Source organism: Antennarius striatus, chromosome 2, assembly GCF_040054535.1.
Source record: "Antennarius striatus isolate MH-2024 chromosome 2, ASM4005453v1, whole genome shotgun sequence".
NCBI classification, from domain to species: domain Eukaryota; kingdom Metazoa; phylum Chordata; class Actinopteri; order Lophiiformes; family Antennariidae; genus Antennarius; species Antennarius striatus.
In genome coordinates, this window is record NC_090777.1 from 28,306,398 (window position 1) to 28,334,157 (window position 27,760).

The following is a 27,760-nucleotide window of genomic DNA, read 5'->3' on the forward strand; positions in this document are numbered from 1 at the left end:
AAATAGGCTGCATGTACTAATTTAGACACTTTTGGAGTCTGATGAGTCATTTCCAGTGATGTCATGTTAATCAACTGCATGATTTGACTCGGAACGACCTTCCGGGTTGCCGTACCTAAATCTTAATTACCTTTTGAGAAGGGAATACCTCTGAGATTTAGCAGCACGGCAGATACGCCGCTCAGCCGAGAGCAGCTGAGATGTGGTTACACTCCAGTGGGCTGCGTCGCTTTGACCTACGTACCCCTCTACACACACACACACACACACACACACACACACACACACACACACACACACTGACACAAAAAAACCCAGCTCACACTTTGCCTTTGATTTCGGCACTTCTACCAGCAGCAACAGCTCGTTCTCCTTCACTCCACCCTCTTATTCCCTAGCTTTAACTTTGACGACGCATCTCATACTTCTTGCTTTTCACCCTGCCTCCCTCCAGCCACCTTTAATTATTCCCCCGTCTTCTCCACCCTGCCTTTAACTGGAGGTGATAAAAGTTGGCGGCAATGCTGGTCGGAGATAATACGAGTCCAGTTAGGGACAAATTGATGGGAAATGCAGCATTGGTTAAGACTGATCAACTGCATGTTGAGTCTGGAAAGGAAATCCCTCCTGCTGAGTGGAATAGATGGTAAACAGCAAGGATCCATTTCAAGACATGTTTCAACACATAAATCTTCTTCTTCTTTTTTTTTTTCTTAGCTTTTCAACATTAAAAACAACCAGGAAATGAATCCATTCCAGTTTAATTTTGAAAGGCAGTTCATCATTTTTGATTGATTCTAGATTCTCAGCCTGTGGCAGAAGGTTGAGCCGAAGAACATTGAAGCTTTTCAAAATGAACACGTATTTATTTTGAAAAGCTTCAATGTTGTTGACTGACTGATCGCAGGTGGCAAGGACTGGCAAAGAACGGGACACAAAAGTCATGATGTGAGACGATAAATAGTGCCTTATGATTGAAAAATCTCTAAAAAATATATTTCTACTTGACATTTCGTGCTGCTACACTTTTTCAACAACATTTTGTACTCGCATGTTTGAAATATACAGTTCTTAAATGTTATTCAACACTTAAAGTAAGAACTTCACTGTACGGTACAAACATTGTGTGTTTTATGGGACACATGTTGATTGACAGCGTGAATCTTGAATTGATGCTGCATCTTATTGTCCATAAAGGGTAGGACTATTGTATTATTGTCTAATATTGGGAAAACTGCCTGGAACTGAGTGTGAATTTGAGTTGATTGGTGATCTATTGAAATGTTTCCCTCAGCTCTTTTAAACTCGCAGCAGTTTGAACTGTTTGTCGGTGTAAGCACAGATCTACAGCTAATTTATAGTACCAGTTTTCTCTTTTTTACTTTGTTGTAAATCTCGGTCGTGCTTATTGCACTTGTGCGTGTCTTTTTCTGTGATATTGGCAGACCTTTAAGGATGCGAAGCGCTTACCGTCCCAGGTTCCCTCCTCCTGTCGACTCCCTCTTCGTCTGACTGGCAGTAATTACATCAGGGCTGGGCTCGGTTTGTCCCAAAGACCCCCGAAGACCTGACAACCAGAAAGAGACGCAGACAGAAAGTAACATCCAGAGAGAAGAGAAGGGAAGTGAGAAAGAAACAGCTGCATAGAATGATTTTTACAGTATTAGCAACATTTAAAAAATGGGAAAAGCATAAGTGGAAGTGGAATACGAAGAGGTTAGACAGCAGTAATTCTTGGCAGCCCTTCATTTTCATCTCAAGTCCTTATAATCACATAAATGGGGGGATTTGAGAGCAGGATCACTTTAACACAGGATATTAGAGAACATCTTATGCACTGCAATCTTGCAGCTTGTCAGTAATAGCAATGATTTATACTCTTCGATTTTTCTTTATTTTTTATTTTAAACTGACATTTGATGTGTTATTTGATGTAAAATCTTCATCATGCCTCATCTTATAGCGGATTTTAGAACAAAAAGGAATTGAGAAACAGCATTTATTTAGATTTTTTTTGGTTCAGTTTAATGAAAACTTTAAATTTGATTATTTGGTCCAAGCTTAATATCTACACGACATTCTGTTATCCAGGCTGAGCTGCACTCTGACCTGCTATCGTCATCTTGTCTCACAGCTGACACTCGGTCCTGGGAGGATGAGGACAGATCGACAAAGAGAGAGAGAGGGATGATGAATAATCTAATAATCAGTGTATAGGATTTATATACTCAAAAGACTAATCCAGCCAGAGGAACACAATTTCAAAATTCATCCACAGGCTCTGTGAATATGCACTCAACGTAATTAGAGATTACACTAGAGGAGCATCCCTTTCCAGCGCCGTCACCAGAGCAGCCATCTGTTTGTAGCTGTATGACAGTCAGTACAAAGAACTTGTAATCTACAGTTAACACATTCTGATTCTCCCAGGATAATCGATTATTTATGTCGCTCTTCCTGTTGCTCGTCTCCCCCAGACATCCAGCATGCACTTGTTTCAACAAAGATAACACAAACCGAACGCTCATCAGATTTGGTTTCTCTTCTCTTTGCTTGTCCGTGTCTGTCTTGTCTTCCTCTCGTCTCAGCGGCGTCCAGCTTCAGTTTCTGTCGCGCGTCCCTGGAGCACACGTTGTCTGCCGAGGAGCTGAGCTACCAGCTGCCGCATCGCGCCGGAGGCAACAACCTGACCTGGCATGACGGCCGCGGCCAGAAAACGGCGCACACGCGCACCGTCAAGCTGCTGCAGCAGCCCGGCACGGAGGGCATCCAGGTATGAAGACGTCCACACACACACACACACACACACACTCACACACAGACCAGAGGCAGTGTGGAGGAATCATTTCGCTATGTATGAATGGTTTTCAGATGTTTTTTTGTAAGCAAATAAAGTTATAAATTGAAAATGGGAAGGCTCTGAATTGAGCGGGTTGGGCCATAACACATATGGAAAGAGAACGGAGGCCTCTGAGGCCCAAACTGCTCGCTTTCAGTGGCGTAAAATGTTTTGTGCGTGATCTTCCATTCATTTTCAAAGAGGAATAAAATTCCAGCGGCAGTCGCCGCACAGCAATCTCAGCATCTCCAGATTTAAATTGCATCACAGAAAAGCATTGAGAAGATGAAGTAGTTTTATTTTTTTAATTTTTTTTCCCCTTAGCTTAGTTAAGAAAAGTGTTTTCTTTGTGGGAAGCTTTGCTCTAATCTAATATCTCCCAGAGTGAATTGATAGCTCGTAGAAACATTGGAGCTGTGTTTGAGGCTATCCCAGAGAAGGATTGGTGAGGCTGTCTTGACCTGAATGGGGAAAAGCAAAGCAGTTGTTTACTGTGGCAAATGATTTTTTTTTCCCAATCATCAGAGAGAGACAAGTGAGAACATCAGAAGTGCATCAGCATCGCAGCCGCACCTCCAGCTGGTGATTGTCAGCGGTAACAGGAAGTCTAATTGTTATTTCTTGTACATGTTCTTGGTCGGTTTAATCCGGGCCTACAGAGACAAAAGTGTTACGTAATGCAGGAATGGAACTACAACTCTTATTTCATTATTCATGATGTAACAAAGCTTGTAAAAATGAGCATATGTGAAATAGAAAATAGATTCTCATCACAATAACACCCACTGGTTCTTAATGTTTAAAAAATTGTTCTGCAGGTACGTTGGTGATGGATGCCTACTTGAGGCTTTAATGTCTCAGCTGTATACTGTAAGCATAGAAGAAAGAGCATCATTTACTTCCACACATTGCTCTTCTGCAAAAATGAAATCCCATCTGTGCAGAACAAGAGAGGCAAAACAAGGGAGGGGAAAAATAATCTATTTTGAGCCGTTCTGCCTGCGTTTGACCTAAAACGAGCAAATGACACATCATCCTTCCTGCAGCTCGTGCTTCTCACTTAAAAGAGAGCGGTTAGTGTCATGTGTGGAGGTCATTTTCTCACTGCCTAAGAAAGTTGGCTACTGTGGAGCTCTAAGATGTACATATGCACTGCAAGGTTGCTCAATAATTCATAAAAAAAGGAGTACCCCCTCAGCTATAAAAGCCATAAAAGACTTAATAAAAAAACAAGTGAGAAGCTGTTTCCATGTGATTACACAGAGACTGGATAATTAAACCTCCTCTATACCACAAGAAGTAAGGCTTATCATTTCCTTCTGGCAACAAGCCTCATTATACATTATTCAATCGCTGCGAGAGCAGTCCAGCTCTCTGTGATGTGTATGCCAAATTTTTTTTCCATGTCCAGTTGTGCGTTTGTAATTTCCAAGAAACGGTGTTTATATGTGTATGTGTGTGTGTGTGTGTGTGTGTGTGTGTGTGTGTTTCCATGTGCGGATCGTTGTTGTGGTTGCTGTGCGGTTCCCTGTTTGTGTTTCTCTGGTCCTCTCAGGAGTGATGATGGGTTTTTTCTCCATTACTCTGCCTCCCTCATTACAGCTGATGTGTGCACTACCAGTTAAATGAAAAAACATCTTCGCTCCTGTGTAGGATGGGACCTGGGGAGTCTGCTTAACAAAGCTAATATAACACATTATACACCTCTATGCAAACCACTGTGAACAAACACACAAATGTGTTGACACAGCCGCGACAGACGCTAGATAGCAGCAGCAGGGAGGACAGAGTATTGATATATTAATGGGTGTCGTTATAGATGTCCTGACCTTATTTTTTAAGAATCGGTGTAGGAACACATGTAGTAAATGGATGTCAAATGCATTTAAGTCTCTCTGTAAAACGTTGCACTATGCATAAGCAGTTATAAGCACTATTAATCAATATTTTTGGTAATATATTCATGAAAATGGATGTAAAACAGCCTGACGATGCACGGGTGGCGCGTCCACGGTGTCTCCCGCCTCTCACCTGGGATAAGCTCCAGTGGACCCGGGACCCGCAAGGTGGATGAGACTGTTAAAGTGATCTCGTCTACAAGAAGATGGATGGATGGATGGATGGGTGGATGGGTGGATGGATGGATGGATGAATGGATGGATGAACTGATTGGTCAGTTGGTAAAACAACTAGGGAGCCAAATTCTCGTCTTGTTTATTTTGCAGTCGTCTGTCTTAGGCTGCAAATCCTGACTTGACATATAGTTGCCCGTGGCGACTGACCATGTTTACTACTACTTTATGAAGCGTTAATATTATTGATCCTTGACATTTCATTTTTTAACATCATTCCAGCTGACAAGATGCTTGCTGGATCTGTCTTATTGAGCCGTGTCCAACCAATGAAAGGTTACTTAATCTTTCTGCCGTTCTCCCTAAATGTCCCAGAGAAAGAAGAAGGAAAAAAGTTACTGACTATCCAACTATAGCAAGCTAAAGTTAGCCTGTAATACAATTTTGGGGAGAGAGGAATGATTTTAAACCTGCTGTTTTCCTATAATTTCTATATTTTGTTCATAAAAATGTGAAATGATGTCACCCTAAACAACCAGTCACCAATGACAGCAGACGAAATGATTTGCCAGCACAGAGGCTATATTCTTGTTTTCTGTTATAACACTGCATATTGTTGCAAGTAGACCTGCATGCAGTCGTATCTGCTAATAGGATTTTTATTTTTTTTTCAAATAATGGCTCATTTTTCTGTCTGTTTGGCTGTTGTTAGGGTGGCCAGATGGGGTGAAGGGAGGGGTTAGTGCGTGGCTCATTTTGCTGTCTGATACACAGCCTGCCGGTGAACCTTTAGATGAAATGAGGGAATAGGAGGAATAACAGAGACACAATTTGTGAAGTAACAGCCGCTGCCATGCCTTCCAGAGCCAAGCCTGCTATGGAAACTGAAGTCCTTATTCGCTAATTTGCCATGTTTTTGAGGGAGGAGGAGAAAGACCAGGCTGTCGTTATTTTTCCCTCCTCATTACAGAACACTGTGTTTGACCTTTTTGAGGGACATAAACATAATGCAGTGAACTAAGGGAGAAATATAGACACAAATATTTAGACAAATAGCATTGGTTTCTACGTCATCCCTGATTATATGTTGATTTTCCCAAAAAAATACACAAAATATAAATCAAATTTACGTCGTTTTACTTGACTTAACTGTGCAATCACTAGAAAACCATTAAAAGAACATAATATCATGTTACTGTAAAATAAATAAGACCAAAAACATATAATATCATATTATTAGCCAGTAGTAACCCCCGTGACCCGCAGTGCAGAAGAAGCGGTAGAAGATGAGACGGTGAAGTGGGTTTTTTTTTACACTATATTAGAAAATAAAATTTTATTGTTTGGAAGGTTAAAATAGATTGATATTAACCAAATATTATTTAAAATGCATTCATAGATAAAGTACAGAGCTGGGAATGGTTGTCTTCAGTTTTGCCTGGAGACTAGTTCTTTGACTTGGAACTACATAGCATATTAGGTACATAATACCTTGTGAGCAGAGCTTATATTGTCCTTGTGTGCTGACATGATACAACCTTAAGCTCTTTGTTGTTTAAAAATGTCATGTATTTTGATCATTTGCTTTTTTATGTTTATTTAGCCTTTTTTTTGTTAAATCATTTGAAACAGCAACAAAATGAATGGAATTCATTCTCTTCTCTCCATTCTGTTTAGTGCTAGCTATAAATTATATTTGCAGCTGCCCACTTTTTATATTAAGTATAGTAAGCTTGGCTTTTTTAAACACTCCCACATTAAATACTTTTACAATCGGGATGTTTTGTGAATTTATTTTATTGTCAAATTTGGCTAAAGTCAGAGGCTGCCACATGTTACCTGCCGTTTATCATTCTGCTGTGATGGATACCAGGTCAGAAAATGGACACAAAGATTGTTTTGAACGACTATTTCTGTGTTCCGTCAGAAGGACTCATTACCTTGGTGGCTGATGGCTGCGCTGGCGTTTGTAAAAATGCAGTGGACAGACAAGGTTTGAAAGACACAGCAGAGAAAAGAAGAGAGAAACTGTAACAGCTGCTGCCCAGTGAGGCAGAATGCTTTATCCGGTATTGTCCTTGGCCTACCACTCAGTGATGTGTTTCTCTGTATGAGACACATGTTTGACTCAGGCTAAAAAGAGAGCTTTGTAAAAATCCCATCTGACCCTTTGTCCTCCCAGTAAGAGCCAAATCGTTTATTCTTTTCAGTACAAGACATTAACAAACTCAGTCCCGAGGACAACCAAAGGCAGAGCAGCGAGGATCAGATGGAAGTCAGAAATTCTCTTTTTCACTGAGAAAATCAAACAGACCACTCAGAAGAATTCTTACAATCACAATCAAATATATTGTACAGTACTGGGCTGGCATTCATATGTGTATTCACCCCCATCTTATTGGCCTACAAGTTATGTTTAACTGCAAAGAACTTTCTCCAAATGATCTTTTTTGAACTTTTCCTGGAGAAAACCAACATTAGAAAATAATTTTTTCATTTTTACTAGCTGAGGACTCAAAAACTCCCCCTAAAACAGAACTACATACTGTGTTTATAGTTAAAAAACACATCATTGTTCAATGGCACAAAAAGATGCTCAATAAAATGAATTTAAAACTACTCTCTGCACATTTCTGCTACTTTATTGGGCGATAATGGTGCTATCGCCTACCAAAGGAATAATGTTTATACCTATGCAGAACCTTAAGTGACAATAATATTAAAAGTAAATACTACTCCACTAACGGAAACCTGCGGGGAAGATTCAGTGTTACTGAGAGATAGGGAATGAAGGATGAGATGAAATGAGAAGCTGCAGAAAGAGGTGCAAATGAGATATGAAGGATTGCGTGTCATGATCCGTCAGAGTTTTAGGGATTGTGAAGACAGATTGAAGATCTGGTTCTATTATGACGGAAGAGCAAATGATGGATCGGTACAGTAGATGGGGCGATGAGGGAGGAAAGAGGGCAAGCAGACGAGATGATGAAGAAGTCTTTAGTATCCTGGGGAGAAAACATCTTGAAAACATGCATAGAGGTGAAGGCAGGTGTGAGCTTTTTAGTACATGAAGGCAGCTTATAAAAGACAGATCTGCTCACACGCGTTCACGCTGAGCTTTATTCTGCTAATTGGCACAGCATCATCGATCAATCTTACAGAGGATGTGGATTTTCAGACAGGCAGACGCAGGGATTGGAAGAGAGGTGTTATCTGTTAGAATGAGTGAATATTCAAGGATTCCCCCCCACGCTCCCCTGACTTTCGTTTAAGCCCTGATTCAGATACGGAGGCAGGGAGCACACAAACACAAACACACACACAGAACATAGAAACAGGGACAGAAAGTGTTTTGGCAAGCTGGAGACAAGGTAAAGAAGAATGATCGAAGAGAGGAAACAGGAGAAAGAGAACAGAGAGAGAGAGAAGGAGGGTGTGAGGCGGGCGGAGGATGAAATTTATGAGGAGCAAGAAGACGGGTTTGTAAGAGACATGAAAGAACAAAGTAAGGACAAATAAGCTGGTCGAGGACGTAAACAAGATGATCGATAGAGAAGCCCAGAGGGGAAAGACTGCATGTCTGCGTGGGGTGGGGGAAGGATGTGAGGAAGAAGGTTGATGCTGCACTTTGTCTTTACGGTAATCAGGGAGATTCAGGAGCTGGTCAGTTTGAATGGAGTTAGCTTGAAGAGACAACCCAGGTGTGGATCCAGGTGGTTATGTCAGCTCCTTTACAGCCGACCAATGACAGCGTCACAGTTTGGTTGGTCGGTCTTTCATCAGCAAAAGTTGTGTTTCCATGGTTGTGTTTTGGTGAAATTATGCGACGTAATTTAAAATGATGTAAAAAACAAAACAAAACAGGTAATATGAAACACGTTTGACTTTGACTTTCATTCACAACCATTTTTTAATTCAATTCAAAAAACTTTATTTGTCCCCAAGGGGCAATTGAAGGCACATTAAGCAGGATTGGTGCACACAAAAAAGAAATTCAGAGTGTAAAGAGCAAAAACCAGACTTAATACTCTGCACTAAAAGCCAACACTTACACTAAAATACACAATAAACAAATATGTAAAATATAAAAATGTATGTGCAATGGTTGAATAAATAAAGATAGCAAGACCCTTCATATTGTATCGGCATCATGTGTGTTTTTATGAAGGGAGTAAAAGTGCAGGCATAACTGTGAACATACACACTGCAAGCATAAATACAAACAATAAACACAATTAATAATTAAATTAAATATTAACATGAATACACTTTTTATGTTAAGTAATCATTCAAAACCTAGTTAGTTTAAAACCTAGTTAGTTCTAGTTAGTTATTTTAGTGCTTTATCATCATATCCCTGCATATCCATTACCCCACCACCACCACCTCGCCCCCCCCCCCCCCCAGTCAGTCTGTTCTCCACCACCTCTCATTATGCTCGTGCTCCATATACAGCCTCTCTCTTACCTTTGCCTTCCATTCCCTGCAGCTCCCTTCATCACCCTCCTCCTCCTCCTCCTCCTCCTCCTCCTCCTCTCCTGTACATTATGAATGAGTGAGCTCCTCCCTTTGGACAGAACTGGGTCTCGGGAGGAGCAGGGGAGTTAGAGAAGGGTGATCAGGAACAGCAGAGGACCGGCAAGAGGAGATTCAGTGCAATGTGGGGGCCTGAGATTGGTTGAGAAAGGGCAGGGATGGGGGGGGATGATAGAGAGCTATCATTCTAATTCCATCCTGTCTGGCCTCTGTGATGAAGGTCGTTACACATTCAAAGAGTTCCTGCGGATCATCTTCTCTTCCTTTTTGTCATTTGTTGTCTCCCTTTATTGTTAATGCAGCCTTTCATGACTTATATTACACAGCTAAATAAATGTCAACTAATGTGACTCATGCAGTGATCTGTATCACAGATGCATTATGGGTATTAAATGACGCCTCAGTGAATCTAAAGCATGAAATGTTATTTCTGTTGTGAAGATGCAGTGCCGTGGAGCTTAGTGACTATATTAAAAATGAATTATCACAGATTAGAAGGTCATCTTTTGGTAGTATGCACAAGCTATTTATTTAAATGTATTTTCACAAGCACAGAAGTCCCAGGGTTATTATGACTCTGCCTCCCCAATAGATCAACACAAATGTGTTTTTCAGCATTAGATGTTGTGAATCCAGTGGCAAAGCCATTCTAACTTCCCCCTCCAGTAAGAGAAAAATACTTTACGTCAGCAGCATCACATAGGAGAACACATCAAACATAACATGTATGCAAAAGACCTCGGCAGTTCTGTTGTGTGCATTTATAGTGGAGAAGTTGTTGTGTAGAAAGCATCAGGTAACCTTGGTGTGGTTGAAGTTCTTGCTGCTAATCTAGGACATATTCATAGTTCCTGCTTCAGAAATGACCTGTTTAGGTTTGTATTTAAAATGTGTTTATAAGTACACATAAATACTCAACAAATATCATCAGAAACAAAACCCAACTGCCAGCACCAAACATAAAATAAAAGACATGTTAGGTGAGTATTCTATGGATCCATATTTTATTAGAATACCAAATTATGCCTGTTTGTGCTGCTAATGTGATGTGACAGCTAACAGCTGCTTATCTGAGCTGCAGTCAGGAATGAGACTGAAGGGACATCCAACCGGGCTCTAGATCTTGTTCTCTTTTTCCAGCTGTAATGTTATGCAATCAGCTCTGTCTTTAGCAACGGCCTGAATATATGTTTCTCATATATCTCAACAGACATATGAGAAAAAATCTCGAAATAAAAGGGAAAGTGATAATGGCTTCAGTGATTCATACAGAATCTGGAGATAGGAGTTATTTGAGATACGAGCCGCGCTCGTATACTAGTTAGAACAAAGACGTAGTTTTCATGTGCTCCTGACTTTTACCTTTCCTTTCATACTTTATTGTTGTTTACGTAACTTGCATATAATTGCTCAGACACAGGTGAAGTCTGCATGTCTATTGGTTGATTAAAAAAAGTTTTTTTCTTTCAGAATTTAGAGGGTTTGGGGCTTTTTTACAAGGTTGGAATGGATTAAAATGATTTTTGTTGTTTTAAATGGGGAAAATTTTTGTTTGACTTACAAGCTCACCACACACACACATACATACACACACGTACACACACACACATACACAAAGTCGCATAGCAGCTGGTGGGCTTCGGTGCCTTGCTCAAGGGCACCTCGGCAGCTCTCGGGCAGTGGTCTGGCACATCTCCAGCTACCTGTTCACACTCCATACTTCGGTCCACGCTGGTCTTCAGCCGACCAGTCCCCAAATCCTCGTCTACTGGAGCTACTGGAGCTTCCAGTCGTTCACCAGCAACATTTCCCTCACTGGTACCGACAGCACGACTCTAGAGAGATTCAGAGATTCAGCTTCAACACAGGAACACAAAGCTATCCAAAGAACGGGGAGCATCCGCAATCATCCACAAGAAAGAGCATTTTCCCACCTCTTCCAGAGCAATCACAAATAATGATTGGGAAGGGAGGATGAGCTGTAAATTTTGGTTATTAAAATGAGTCCAGCGCTCCACTGAGTCAGGTTAGAAATCTGCGAATAATTAGGAAACAAGTAAAAAACACTGGAGTGGAGAAATGGAGATGTTTTTCCATTAAAATCTACAAAGCAGAACGCACTTTCGCTGGTATACCAGCAAGACGTTTACAGGGCTGATTGGTGTTTGAATTGACAGCAGCAGATCTCATTTTGACGGCAGGTGAAAATGTAAATCGTCATAAACCTTTGTCTGTCTATTATTCATATGTAAAGGCGTACCGGGAGCTTGTCTTTGTGTATCGTTAATAAGAAAACCGCGGCGAGAACGTTACACATTAAGCTACAGGAGTGTGTGAGCTGCGTTTGTGTGGATAACATTTCAGCATACATAATCCTATTAAATGCAGTCAGTTATGAGGTGGAACGTTTGGCAGCGGTTCTGTGTTTTCTCTGCTGAAAATCAGCCAAAGCTATTGTTGTGGAGTCGAGCGCAGGAGAATGGGTTCGATATGAGGGAGAGAAAGCAGAACACAATGACTGGTTGCATTTTCAACCAGTATGAACTGGCGTTGACTTCATTAATGTCCGTATTAATTCCCAAGATACAAAAAATACCAAAACCCTCCACTATCTGACAACAATCGCGGTCAAGAGGATGGTGTGTGTGTGTGACGAAGGAACGAGAAATTAAGAATGACAGGGAGAAAAGATGTGTGATGAAAGTTGAAAAGATAAAGCTGACAGACACTAATGCAGTGTTGGCTGCATAATGAAGGTGCTCCTGTCAGGGAAAATTACCTTTGGAGAAAGACTACGGGACACACAACATTACACAACCCATGATGGTGGAAATAATAATTGAAATGTGATTATCATGTTGACAGGAGGTTGAGGCAGTGTATAGAAGAAAAATATGAAATGCATTTGAAATCACACCTTTGTATTTGTGTACATAAATTAGATAGGAGGACAAATTTTTTAGAAGGATTCTAAATGGCTAATTTCTGTTTAAATAAAGCTCATAAGGTGAATTTCATTTATTTCACACAAGGGAAAAGTGTAAAATTTTCATTTTTTAAGTGACTAAAGGCAACAAAAATATTTTTCAAACAGCACTTTAAGCTTAAACATCCCAAACCCCCACTTAATCATCTTTCTATATTTACACTTCACCTGCAATTTCCTCATTTACCAGAAGCATGTCTGTTGAAATCAGTAGCATTTAAACACATCATCTCAGGTAAGTTCACATAACAACAATCCACTAGGTTGAATTCTTAAGACTGAGCAATTGCAGGGTGAGAAAAGCAATAAAAAGTGATGTTTCAACTTGCATCACCCATTACCTCAGGAAACTAGAACGCAAAAACAGAAATACACACACATAAACATTGAATGTGCTGCTTAATAGAAAGGTTTCTTCTTCTTGTGTCTTTCAGTTGCGTCCGGGTGAAGCGTTCACTGTGTATCACACCAGTCCCACTCTGTCCAGTTTGTCCAAACCTGTGGTGCTGTGGACCCAGCAGGATGTCTGCAAGTGGCTCAAGAAGCACTGTCCTCACAACTACCTGACCTATGTAGAGGCCTTCTCTCATCACGCCATCACAGGTACCATGCACAACATAGCACATCATCATGCATGCACATAAAGCTACTATAATGTGATTTCTGTCTGGAAACGCAATAATCTTTAATTATAAAGGGTGCTTTTGTCAATTCTTGCAACTATTATTAGAGCAGAAAGGAATATGTCTCAACAGTGACATCCTTACGTTGTGCTCATTGACCTCTGCCCCTTTTAATAAGCTCAGTGAGATCACTGATGCTTCTAGACTGAGCACATCAACGCCATAAAAGGCTCACAGCTTATGAAAATGTCACACAAGTTGTATTTTTAGAATTGTAGTTCCACTGCACGGCTTTTTCAAAGGAAAAACAGGTTTACACCTAAATCTCTCCAAAAAGATTTCAAAGGCATTCATGCGAGGTAACGAAAAGTGTGTGCAGCCTATTTATGGAGACGGAGGGAAAAGCTGCAGAAAAAATGGAAATTGAAGGTTATCGTGTTTCGAGTTCAAACAACACACACGCAAACATGAACACACAGCTCACGGACTCGACATACACACACACATTTATTCGCACACGGTGAGTGGTTAGCAGGTAGATTTTTATTTATTTTTTTACTGTCTGGTAGAAAACAGATTGCAGTTCTTTACAACCTCACACTTACTTTTGCCAACACACACACACACACACACACACACACACACACATGCACAGGCATACAAACACATCCATTCACATAGACTTCTGTGTTAACAATTCTGCTTCTATCACAGTTACACAGCTCTGATCTGGTGGTTTTTATTTATATATTCCCAAACGTAGAGGAGAGGCAGATAACCATGCATCCAATTATTCTTATGTTTTCACTTGCTGATGTTCAACCGGATTCTATTTTGCCTTGGTTATTCAACTCCCATGTTTGTTTGTTTTTTGTGCAAATGGTGGGTGAATGTGTCGTGTTCTTGTCGATGCGTATCATCAGCGTCCAAAAAAAAAAAAAATGACATCAATAAATTGTCATGCGAATTTTCTGGGTTCTTCTTACGCAGCAGAATGCTGGATCTTGACAGTCGAGAAATGGATTGTGTGTCTGTATCATCTTAGTTCAGTGACCCAAAAATAATTTGATCTCTCTCAGTCTCTGTGTGAAAGCAACGTTTCAGTGGAACAAGCTGCCTGAGGAGATTAGTGCAGCTTCTCCGGTGTCTCGCTCCCTTTACATTGAATTCAATGTTATCATTGTTACTGCTCTGTCTCATTTCATATCTCATATTGTCATTGTTAAGTATTACAGTAGTGTGTGATGAATGTATCCCCCAACTGTGAATTTCTGCTCTCAATTAAAGAACCAAATCTCACAAAGCATCATTTTAATATCGTCATTTGTGTAGATATTTATACTGTAAGTAGCACAATACCTTTACAGAAGGGTTTCAAGCCTCTGAGAGCTTCCTAATTATCATTTCTCAGACATAATAAGCAAAATAGTGAGTAGATTATCCCTTAGTCTCAACTAAATTAAAAACACTTAAACAAATATGTTTATGAAACTGCCTGCTGATCTTATTAAACCACGGCTGATGAAGCAAGTGATTGTATTAATTCAAGTTAATGGAGCTCCTAAGGTGATGTGTGTATTTATGTATTACTGTATGTCACCAAGACCTATTGAAATAACTAATTATAGACATTATTTGCTATTAGAAGTCAAAACAAGAATAATAACAGGTAGAAACAGAATAAAAGGAGAGTGGCAGGAAGGAGTCAGGACTTAAAATAGGATTAACAGTCATGCCAAATCATGGTTTATTCATTTTTTAAAACCTGTATATTGATCCTCTTGCTTTTGCAACACAATCACATTGCACCACTTAGAAGTGGGCATGGTTTGATTGACAGTTTTTACAATAGTTCTAACAAAACCCACTGACTGGGCAAAAATACAGGTCAGTCAATACCAAGCTGTCAAAAAGGTGTATTGAGCAAAAGTGTTCCAAATACAGTCACACTCGTATTCAAACTTGAGTCAGCCGATATTGTAGATTTTCCAATTGTAAAGTCAGATGATGTATTTAGTCTATACCATATTCTATGTCTTGCATCTGTAAAGAAATGAATCCATCCATTCATGTAAAAAAACAAACCATCTTTTAAAAAAAAGTTAGGTGACCAATAAATTTCTCAGGCCTGAGTCCAGAACTTTGTGGTAGTTATTAGAATGAAAATCCCATTCCTTAATTCAAAGGTGACGTTGTGTTACTTAAAGTAAGTGATCTGAATATGACCTCCACCAGTGCTGTAAAAGAATAAGTAATTGGTCATGGTCCGCTTTCAGTAATTTATGCCTCGGCCATCAAAAGCTTGATGTTCCACCGTTTTGTGCAATGGGGTCCACATTTGGGAGCAAAACCTGGGTCATTAAAAAATGAATGGGGGACAAGCCTGACTGTGGAAAGAGACTGGGCAGATTCATTTGAATAGGTTTCATGTATGTATGAAATATAAGAATTTAGAAGATAAACTACAGCCTCATCTGCCATGATGAACATTGTTGTTTTTGTGTGTTTAATGCACTTATCTATTCGTTATTATTCATAAATTACTGATGACAAGATTTTTAATCTGTGAAATACATTTCACTGTTCGAGGAACAAGATGAGATTTATAAAATAGAAGGAAAAACAACATCATCAACATTAAAATGTACATGTGTTGGGAACGATGTGAGTTATAAAGCTGTGCTTTCAAAGGAATAAACTTTCTATACAGATATTTGTGATTTTCATGTAAATAAACTATTTTCATATGAGTAAATCTAGACTGTATAATATTTATTAATCATTGATGTTGGACGACTAAATTGCATCCGAGTCCGATGTTTTCATAATATATTCTGATGATGATGATGATGATGCTGTCTGCTGCCTGTGTGCAGATTCAAGACTTCAGTTTTCTGATCGTCAATAAGCTGACTCCTGTTGTCCAAAGCTCACCTACATACACTTACTGGTGACTGTGAGGTGTATAGATCTGATCTTATAGAGCAGCTGCAGGTATGGGCTCGCCTGGACCTTGCAGTAGTAATATTCTAGTTTCCTTATCAAGGTAATATATCCCAGGACTCAGGTCACAATTTATCAAGATGATGGAACAGATCAGGCAGAGGGGATGGAGCCATATAAATGACACACAGGTTATAGAATTCATTGAGTGTGGGATGAAGATAATCCTAACTTAATTATTTGTTATTTATATAAGATGAGCTGAATGTAACTCGGTCTGAGCGTTTAGGGACGGCGTGGACTCCATTTGTCTGCTATCAAAGGTTTAATCCAAAGGTTGTTCTTTAATAAATAACTCTTAAATTCCCTCCCTCTTGGATTGGTTTCCAAACACTTTTAAGTGTCATTATTATCCCAGCTAGGGCAGAATTGTTTTCCAGTTGCCCAAAGAAATTGTTAATAAGCAATTTATTTTAAAGCCAAATTGAGAAAAGCGATCTCCATTCAAACTGCTCTTGTTTTGTGTGTCTTTTGACGGCACTGTTTTCCCCATCTGAAGGCAATTATTAGGAGCTGTATTAAGTCTGTCTGAGGGGAACTGATGCGAGCTTCATTTTTCACACACACACAATCACACATACACACACACACACACACACACACACACACACACACACACACACACACAGACCAAGGGTAGTGGCTTTTCTAGGTTGTGCTGGTATTGATGTTGGCATGCTCACACAAGAGGGCTGTAGGGGAGATACGTGAAAGAGGTTGATCAGTGTGTACTTGCAGGAGTGTGTGTGTGCGCGTGTGTGTATGTGTGTGTGTTTCTGTAAAAGGATTTCTGAAACTGTGTGCAAAATAAATGGAAAATTATTTTTCTTTATCTCCCAGACAACAACTGCTCACACCGAGTGGGATGTTCCACTCTACGTGCTACAGACGGAGAGCACCTGGACTCTGAGGAAAAGTCAATTATGTTCTTTTAAACTGCGTGTGCACACGCACACACACACAACAAACACACACACCTTTTGAAACCATGCTGAAGGCTAAACTGTTATGATGTTATGATTGCATCTCTGTGAGAAATGAGACTTGCCCACAATAGAGGTGTCTGTTGCTTGTATTTTCCAGCCAGACTGGTTGTAAGTCAAGGACCAGCAATCAGTTCTGTCCTCGTTTGGCTTGTCAGAGCTCCAGCAAAAGCTAAATATCATATGTCAAGGAGATATAAAAACAAAATCATTGTTGTTGCTGCTTCCTGTTGTTCCATCGTCTGTGCGCAGCCACAAAGTGATAATCACTAAAGTTTTGTCAACTAAAAAGGAATTCCTCCCATGTTTTAAAAAAATCATTAAAAATCCAATCCTGTGGTTTCCTGTTGAGTAGAACCCTTCTGAAAACCTATTTCATCTCACCTCTGGAGGATATGTGCAGCTGTATTCACACTGAAGTCACATGAAGGGAGAAGGTTTCAGAAAACGTTGGCGTTGGGACGGAGCTGCAAGATTGGTGTGATTTCATCGGTCACAAGACGAGACAGCTGGGTCGTACGTTTGAAAATTGCCTCGACGCGCAGACACAAAAAAACTGATGGTGAAAAAAATAGTTCTAGTAGTGAAACATCAGCGTTAAAGGGCCACTACTCATCAAGTGAAGGGCTTGTTGAACGCTAAGAGACCATCAGACCAGTTGTTTTGTGCAGTTTTTCGCACTCACACGAATGCAAATGTTCAGTATGAAAAATGTCTTAGTGGTAATACAGACACACCCAAACTGGTCCCCATGTGCATTATGGGGGCTGCGTCCTTCAAGGCTGCAGACAGAAGAGTTATCCATCATACCTGCAGCAGCTCTGTACGATGCCCAAATCGTGATTAGACTCATTACTCATGTCACTCTCCTTTTTATTCCATTCATTCTTATTTCCTTCCTTTTTTTTTGTGGTTTTTTTTTGTTACAGCATCTGTTCATTACATTACCAATGTACAGCAAAGGAAAAAGTCCTTCAGGTTATGTATGCCCGTGTGCATGATATGCATACTTCATTTGTTCCTATACATACTAAACAGATTTCTATGTCCCTCAGTCATAAATGCACATATGCATGCACACACATGCACACAAACACACACACACACATGCACACGCGCGCACACACACACACACACACACACACACACACACATAGTTCAGGCTGTGCAAGACAAGAGAAGAAAGAAGAATCTAACTCCTATTGTCCCTTTTTTAGTTCTGGAAATCTAAATATCCAATTGAATTCATGTACAGTAATTTCTGTTTTCCTATGTGGACCCAGGCTAATGGGATTGTAAAGAATCAAGAATGCCTCAAGACACAGTATTCACCGCTTCACCTCGGCAACATGTGAAGCTAGAAAGCAATACAACTGCATCCATTATAGAGATAAATTTGCCAACAGTATAAAGTTAAATAGAAATCCACCTAATGCATACTTGAACAGAAAATGTCAAAAACACAAAAGATTAGACTCTTGCATTCATACAAAATGGCCCTTTAAGGTGTGTGTGTGTGTGTGTGTGTGTGTGTGTGTGATGTGCTTGATCTTTCACATGCGCATGGAAGACTGCGCAAACTCCTTTAATGAAAAGTGTTGTGTTATTAGGGTGAACATTGCTCTTACCGTCAGCGTCTGCTGATAAGAAATGATTTTCTAATAACGACACAGAATTTAATATGTGGTATCTGGAATGCAGCTGCTTTTAGGTTAGGACCCCAGGGCAAATTTAAGTCTGTGTGAAGTGTGTGTGTGTGGGTAACTCTTTACTGTTACTACTAGTTAAGCATCTGGTTGACAAACATGAGGAAATTTATCATCTCTAATGGTTACGATCTATATATTTCTAAGTGGAAACACTTTATCAATGTCCTCCTCCTCCAACCGACAGGACGGGCGCTGCTGCGTTTGAACGGAGAGAAGCTGGAGAGGATGGGAATCGTCCAGGAGACGTTAAGGCAGGAGGTCCTCCAACAAGTCCTGCAGCTGCAGGTCAGAGAGGAGGTCCGGAACCTGCAGCTGCTTAGTAGAAGTAAGTAACATGATGGTGTGCATGAGCAGCCATATTTGTGTGTTTTTCCTGCAAGAAAGGAGAAAAGAAAAAAAAATGGACAAACTGGCGGAAACCTGTTGGGTGTGTTTAAATTGGAAGGAGGCAGTCTGAGACCATGCGTGCCTGCTGTGACATGTGCAGCTGGACGTCGAAGTGCAATTGCTTGTGGCTGCGTGTGGTTTTATTGATGGCTCTTGATTTGCTGCCCTGCTTCTGAATGATCACACTCTAACTCACTCACTCGCTCTTTGGTAAAAAATCTTGCATTATCCAGCCGTCAATAAACTCTCTCAGTCAATCGCTGCTTGTCCGGACATAGCAGTGTGAAACGGCTCGTTTCATGCGAGCCTATTTTGGCTGCCAGTGATTGTCGTAGGTGGTTATTTTCTGTTTTCATCATGGTTACAAGTCATCAGGGTGAAATGTTCACACAATTTCCTTCCTCTAGATGTGGATTTCAATCGCTTACAATTTTTGTATCCACTTTTATCGCACAGTGTTCCCTTTAGGTACCTGGAGGAGTATCATCGATATGAATAAACATCCACTAATGTATGTATTGCAAATATGTAGTTTTTTCAGAAGCATATGAGACAAGTGCCTACCAGCTAGTAAATACATTTTTATCTATTTACGTCATTGATTTCCTAGTAGGAATGACTAATTCGAGATCATGTTTTGAATGAGATGGAATCCGAAATTTGGTTATTTCGGTTAAGTAAGTATTTTGTGTACTAAATTTTATTAATTTGTGAGTTTGCCAGGGAAATCCAATTAGATACAAAAATACTGCATCATTTCAGCAGAGCAATCAACTGGTCATTATTATCTGATGCTCTAAAGACACAAAGTTTAAACAAATCAATTGTTCGATGTTTTTCCCGGTCTCAATGTCCACTTTCATTTTTTTTTCTTCACTTTTGAGACCTGAAAAGTGTAGAAACAAAACAATCAAATATGCACCCGCAGATTATGTGAGACTTCCAAAATCCCACAGCAATATGAAAAATATGTGTGACAAGGAGGGAAACAAACAAGAGCTTAGTTTGAAATAAAAGATAAGGAGGCTGTAGATAAAGTCAGTCATATAAATTGGCTCCTTATTGTGAGCCGGTCTTTGAAAAGAAAAATCAATTCCTCTGAAGTCATTGAATTGGAAAGTAAAGAATAAAACTAGTTGAAGCTAAATTTTTCAAAGCTATTCAAGGATTGAAAAACTCTGCAGCCCTAGCCTAACAACAACTCGAACAAGCTGTGGTTCAAAAGCAACAGCTGAAAGAATAAAAACTGAATATCTCATTTTGAGGTGACACTTTAGATTACGTCCTGAAAAAATGGTTGTTTTTTTTTCTTTTTTTGGGGGGGGGGGGTCATTCAAACTGTTTCTCTTTCCTCTTGTGTCTGATTGTTCAGTGTTTACACCTGTCCCAGATTGTCTCCTCACCCCTGTTTCAATTTCTCCCAATCGTAGATTGTCTTTGTGTTTTCCATTTTGAGTTGTCAGTTTGTTGTGTCATGTTTGCTGTGGATATTCAGTTTTTCCAACTTTGCTCATTTCCCGTGTCTCTTTTGTTTTTGTTTTTTTATTCTTCTTCATTTGTATTTGGAATCCTTTTGATTCGTTTGCGTTGCGTTTTCCTGCTCTGCACGGATTCAGTGAACTGTTTAGCTTTTCTCTTTTGTTAAAAATTCTCTTTTGTTAATCTCGGGATTAATCCTGCACATCCTCATCTAAGTTTAACTGACACATAACCAGACTTATTTCTACTGATTCTGCTCCATTTCATCCTTACGCAAGCTTGCATGAAACGTACACAACTCCAAACTAAATGAATGCAAAACGTGGAAGAAAAGCTCAGTCCATATCAGGATACATTCATCTTCTTGAAGACAAGATGATCGTAATCGTTTGGTGGTAGGATGAAGTTTTGGGTGGTGGGAGGAAGCTACAATTTTAATACATGTTTAACGTGGCGCCATTTCTGCCTCTGCTGCTGCCCCCCAAAAAACTGAATAGACAAAAAAATTGTGTTTTTGAAGGTTTCACATACAGAACTGTAAAATTGCAATTATCCTGTGCTGTACAAGCTGTATATATAATAGTAATTGTTTTTATGACCTATATCCACGGGACCCATATTGAATCAAACTGAATTAAATTGAGTAATGGAATGTAGCTCACTTGTAAAGAGAAAATCACTGTGGGATACCATGAATAGAGCAATGCAAATGTAATTTGCTAGGTCAGAACGCTCTGACTCAAAGCTATGAGGGCAAGCTAATTTGGTATCCTCGTTAAGTTCACGAAGACTGGAGGGTATTTCGAGGTGATAAAGGTAGAATGAGGTGGGACACATTTTAAAAGGTGATAATGGGGTTGTTTCAGTGTTAAATTGTAAAAAAAATGGTAAAAATAGTAATGGGAAGTGTAATGAGGTGGTGATAAGTTGATTAAGGTCTGGAGGTGGGCTGAAAGTTTGAAAAAGTTTACCGTAAAATGTCAGTCTGAATGCTGATAACTGAGCGAAGTTCATGAAGGCAGCAGACAAACACACATCTCTGCACATCTTCATACAAACGTTGATTATCTATTTATTGATAGTCTCAAAAACTGTGTGATTTTTTTCAATAATAAGTAAAAAAAACCCAAAACAAAACAAAAACAAAGCTAATATTTGAAATGGATGTAATTAACATTAAGCTTGCAAAATATTATCATGTGAAAACTGTCCTTGAGCAGACTTAAACACAGTTCACGTGCAAGTAAAAATGCGCCAAACCAATGCATCATACTAATATTACTAACATGGCTGAACAATCTTGCTCTCATGCCGATAAAGGGAGAAAAGAAAAGCTGATCGTATTTCATCTAGTCAACGATAGATGATTCGTGATGAGAAGTCAGGCGATGTTTCATGAAAGGATTAGGTTTGGAGGTGAGGGAGACGGAGCAGCTAACGCACCTGCAGGATTTACCGTTAACCTCTTAAAGAACCCCCGTTCACATTGAACTCCTCTCAACACACCCATTCCTTTATTTTCCTGAGAAATTCTCCTGGTTTCATTTACAATTCTGGTGATTTATAGAAGCCTTGCATCATCCTGCCTGTCAGGACTGACTCATGTCCAATGGATTTACCAAAAATTAAATATTGATCTCACAACAACTCTTGCAATGTGGATGAAAACCGGCTTGAACGTGACGTAAGCATGTGTGAGTCATGGGGAGCACTTTTTAACACGATCCTTTCAATGCTTGCCCATAATTCACAGTATTGACTTTGTAATCAGTTCTCTTTTGTTGCATCTTGAACTTTTACAAGCGGTAAGTGCTCTCAAAGTGTCTCTCCAGCTTTGAAAATGGAATATGTCAGATAAGATTGAAGAAAGAAAAAAAGTACAAAGTTTCACAGTCAGATGTGGGATGTTTCAAAGATGGGGAAAAATACAGCGAGAGAATATTAGCTGAGTAAGGATATTGATGAAGGGGTGTGTGAAAGAAGGCCTGATTCGATATCTCTTTCATTCAGCTCTATTCCTATCATTCAGGGACACTTGTTTAAAGTCATGTAATAGTATTTCACTCTCAACATGTAATCACATTTCTTTCTGCCGCAACAAACAACATATGAATAAAAATGGATAAATACAAAAAAGGCCATCCTTGTGTGAAATGCTGTTGTAATATCTTGTATAAATCTGGATGGGGTTTAGAAAAGCATGATAAAATAACCTCTGAGTCTTCTTTGTCCATCCTTCAGTCAGTCTGTGTAATACAATCATAAATTGCCGAAGCGTCCCTTTGTGTTTGTTCGCTGTGAAAATGGCATTTTTCATTCTTCCCTGACTAAACAGCAACAATTCATCCATATATTTGATCAGATCACTTCTGAGATCTCTGTCGTCTGGGTATTCTCTCACTGTCCCATCGCCACCACAGAATATATGAATGTAACCATGATTTTATAGATGTGAGGTATTACACAGCAAAGAGGTTTTGACACTTCTGGATACATTGTGGGTCTGAAGAATGGGGGGGGGGGGATAAAGTGTGCAGTTGATGATGAAAGCAGCCTTTTGTGAGTCAAGCACAATTTTTTTAGCTTCATTTGTAACACGTCCAAAGAATAATATGAAATAATAATTATCACGAATTGGATGTGACAATTTTTCTATAACTATTTAATGCAATTAAATGCAATTGAAACTCAGCAAACTAAATATCGGTAGTCAAGCTAAACATATTATCAGTGCTGGGGTGTATTTTTATTGGAAAACTTTAAGAATCTATAAATTCAACAAACTTTTTCACAACTGCTTTTTTTTAAAAACTTTGGTGTTTGTATCACATTATAAGCAGAAAAACATTTCAGGTCCCAGATAAATAACTATTAATTGCTAACTGTTAAAAAAAAATATATATATATAAAATTGTAAAATTTGAATACAAATATTGATAATTAGGTCGATATTTATCGATACTTAGGTTTAATTTAATTTAAAATTAAATTTTTAAAAATTACATCCATCCACCTCTTCAACCTTCATTCTTTTCTGTCCATCATTTTTCTGTTCATGTTTCTGAGACACTTCAGTGTTCTGTGTTGAATCAGTCAGACTGTGGATACCTTCCCAGCCCACAGCGGCCAGAGTTTGTTGTAACATCTGGAAAATTTGGAGAGGGAGGATTCATAATCAGAGCACAATGGGGGGGGGGTCTGCCCTCCTCCTTCTTCTAAGCTTTTGCTTGTCAGTACACCTTTACATAAACTGTCGGTTCTTCCTCCCTCCTCAGCACATCAAACTTTCATCAAAGTGGGTCTCTGCCTTTGTGTGTCTCCATCTGCTCTGTTTCAGACTCTCAGCGGTAATTAACTGCAACAGGATGACAGTATGAAGAGTGCAGCGCAAGCTTTGACCCCCCTCCCCATACCCCCACCTGAAATATAGTTTGTCTGCAGTGCACTTCAGGAGGCAGCTTTGCTAACTTTGTTCTTGTAAAACCCTCCTGTCATGTTTCACACACTGACAGGGCTCTACTTAGAGCCCCATATGGCGTCTTCCAGCTGAATCTGAATCAGACTGAAACACTGGGTGTGACACAGAGATGGGAGGAACTTGTGACCCCCTCCCACACACACACACACACACACACACACACACACACACACACACACACACACACACATAGAGAATAAATTTTGTCCGGTCGTCATTCTCTCCCATCTCCACCCCTACTTCTCCTTTTTTACATCGAGTCTCTGATGGCTCCATTAGTGACTCATTTCCAACGACTCCCATCAGAGGAGTTGTTTTTCCTCTCTATTTGTACAACCTTACATCTCCCAGCGCTGCTCCATTTAGCCGCTGCGTCTCGCGCTGTCTAGGCCTCTGCCGGTGCAGAATCATTCCAGCTGCATCCATCTGTGTTCAGGGAAAGGTGGTGCTTCTTCCTTAGAAGTGAAACACCCACAGAATCTAATGACTAATAAGGAACGTCTGCCTCTCCGCTCATTTATCTGACACTTGGTGTCATTCCAGGATGGAGTGAACTGACTGGATATCTGGGAAACCATCTGGCCTCAAGTTGTTCTGAGACAGAGCAACAAAGATAATGACGATGTGAAGGGAAAGGGTTACTAGAAAATGCTGCTGGGTGTATATGCATGTGCTCATTATATTCCTCTTTAAGAGTCCCTGTATATTTGATGTTTTTTCTTTTCCATTACTGTAAAACTTTGATGTAAATGTGCAGTGAAATCTGCATTATATTCCCACAGGAACAAGCTGTAAACCACATTGTGTAGTCGAGGCGCTGACTACGGCGCTTAATGATACCGTTATTAACAAGAATGTATGGTAATCGTAACTGTGAATTAAAAAAAACATCATGGGAGGATGAAAGAAAAGTATGGCGACTAAAGTTTGAAGATGAAACGAGATGTCAGGTGTACATATATAACAGATTTAATGATACGGTCTGTGTGCATCTGTAAACCTGACTTACAGCATTAAATAAAATTTCACACATGCTTCGTGGGGAGCCTTAAGATGTGCATCCCATAATTGGTTTCTTCATTTGGCATACTTGAACACTTTGAGCCCCATGTGAACTTGGGTTATTTTCATATCATTCTGATAATTTTCTTATGATTGAGGTTGTGATTTGTCCAAATCTGCGCAAAGTGAGTTGTTGTTTTTTCATTAGCTGGTGCATCGCTGTCCTTGGACACGATCTGTCTGTTTCTCCTTCAAAGTATCAGAATGAAGCCTGTTATTTAAAATTAGTCTTTTTATTAGTGTTTTGTTATTATCAGTATTTTATTAGCGGTTGCTGCAGCGGCTCAGGACAATCATCCACTTGGAAGGTCGTGTGGTTTGAGCTGCAGCGCCTGCAGACACATGTTATGTTGACGTGTGACTTTGTCTGCATGGTTGTGACTCATGGTAAATCAGGTTAATGGTGTTGTAAAGTGCTTTGGGTGTTCAGACTTAAAAGCCGCTAAGTAACCTCAGTCCATTTAGTATTACAGTAACATTCTGTAATTATTATTTAAATATATTTTATGTACAGTTAATATGTATGATTTTAGTGGCAAATCTGTGACCACTATTGTGTTGAAACTTTACATGAATCCAGAAATGGATTCAATATTTATTTCAAATAAAACACCGTAATTGTAAATTACATGAGGAGAGTTGTTGCAGGTGAAGCTGCAGCCACTTCATTCTAATTTATGGCGAGGCATTAGCAGCGTTTCTCCGACTTCCATCATTCTCTTACTTATTAAGTCAGCCAGAGTTTCGTAATAAATTATTGGTCGTCGTAGAGGGTGTTTGTCTGTGATTGACTGGGACCTGTTTGGTGTGGAGAGGCCAGCCCTTCGAGCTACTTGATAATTCTGCAGAGCCGGGGGGGAGTTGGGTGTCACATACTGATCCAGGAAGGTCAAGAGCTCAATATTTGTGCTTTCAAAAAGAAAATTAGCTGAGGATGTGTTTCCAAGACGAGAGGCTAACAACTTCATGGTGCATTAACACAACCAGCCTTATAAAAAGGTGTGATTGTGTTCTGCTTCTACTTTTTCTAGCCGTATGAATCTTAATTATGTCCTCTACTTCTCTCCCTCCGCAGCCTCTTTTGGAAACTTCTCTTAGCTCCTCCCGTGGATCCATTTGGCAGCCTTTTCCCTCGCCCTCTGTCACAGTACGCCTCCAAGAGCCGCAGAGAAGCTGCCGTCTTCTGATATGCGAGTGGAGAATCAAAGAGTGAAAGGGGGAAAAGGATGAGCCTGTGGACTACATGCCAACCCGTCTGGAGGATTCCCATTCAAACATGACCGATCTGGTTTACAGACACTGAAACAGAGACAATGCCCTGTTCCATGCAGGGCTGCCCACTGTAACATAGTGATAAGCTGTAAGATTCACAACACTAGTGACGATGTAGCCCTGTCTCTGTTAGATGTTTGATCACAGAAAAATGTCCCTTCGGGTTCCTGTCTCATTCACATCTGACAGATTTCAGCACAATCTCAGCGAAACACTGCATTAGGGTTTGATTTGCTTTACGACTGCCCAAACATTACATGAGTAGGTCTTTGGCATCATTTCACATCACTGTAACCTTTGACTCCAGCGATGCTAAAAGCATCATAAACAGTTTTACATGCGGTGCCACTATCAATCAATGGATCTGAAGTGAAGGAGTCTTTCACTTGAACAGCGTCTGTTCAAGGCGCTCGAGTCTATCAGCGATTCAAATATTCGATCAATTGCACACCCACAGTCTTCACACATTTTCTTCTCAGGACTTAAATTTGGAATTTGGAGCATTAAAACACACCACATGAAGCAGTATATCATTCCAACAATCTTTTTGTATTGTGATCCATCTGCAGTAGGTCAGTGAGAAATTATAAATGTATACATATATACAGTGAGCATTGTAGAATAACTGTAAATGTGTGCACACTGTAACAGTACCTTTAGTCTTTTTTACGAAGGAGCAGAACCGGAGGACAAAGGGTTAACGTGATAATCGCCGACTGTCTGTGCTTTATAAAGCAATAATTTAAAACATGAAAGATGAAGAGGAAAAGCACCGGAGTGGAAAAGTATTTAAAAAATCTCTTCCACGAGTGTGTCTTCTGAGGGAAGTATATATTTTGCTGGCAACAGTAAAAACATTTGCCAGCACTAGCAGCTCGTCCTTTGTGTGTGCTACTGTAAACTGTTGCCATTTTTCACAAAACAAATACCAAGAAAACTGAAAAAAGAAAAAAAACCTCTGCTGTGCTCTCCCCCCCCCCCATTTCATCCCCAGTGTGATGCTGTGATTTGAAACGCTCAGAAGTCAAGATGCGGTGACAGCTACCCAGATACAAGATTCCAAAGTGTGACTAAAGTGAACACCTTTGATGTCGTTTGTGCCTCGGCTGTTTTGATGATGACATTCATGTCACATGACTAAATAAATCACATCAATAATTGAAGACGGAACAAATAAAACCATGAGTCCTCCTGTTCTTGAGAAGGTAATGTAAATAACTGACTGTTAAAAGGGACACACTGTTTCCTGTGTGGGTAACCAGATTCACACCTTGGGTTGACTCATCAGTGCTTTTAAAAAAAGCACTGATGTGTTTACCTGATTTACAGAT

At 39.8% G+C, this 27,760-nt stretch overlaps 1 protein-coding gene across 3 annotated transcripts in view; it reads left to right on the forward strand.

The window, feature by feature from the left end:
* LOC137612480 (sterile alpha motif domain-containing protein 10-like) overlaps nucleotides 1-27,760 on the forward strand; it is a 43,674-nt gene extending 15,914 nt beyond the window's left edge. For 2 of the 3 annotated variants that reach the window (XM_068341038.1, XM_068341023.1), the window contains exons 2-5: nucleotides 2,589-2,773; nucleotides 12,868-13,036; nucleotides 18,936-19,076; nucleotides 26,233-27,760. In XM_068341038.1, the coding sequence (XP_068197139.1) occupies nucleotides 2,589-2,773; nucleotides 12,868-13,036; nucleotides 18,936-19,076; nucleotides 26,233-26,255 (518 nt within the window). In that variant the 3' untranslated portion in view covers nucleotides 26,256-27,760. The remainder of the gene's footprint in view (nucleotides 1-2,588; nucleotides 2,774-12,867; nucleotides 13,037-18,935; nucleotides 19,077-26,232) is intronic. The other variant, XM_068341031.1, reaches the window with a different exon arrangement.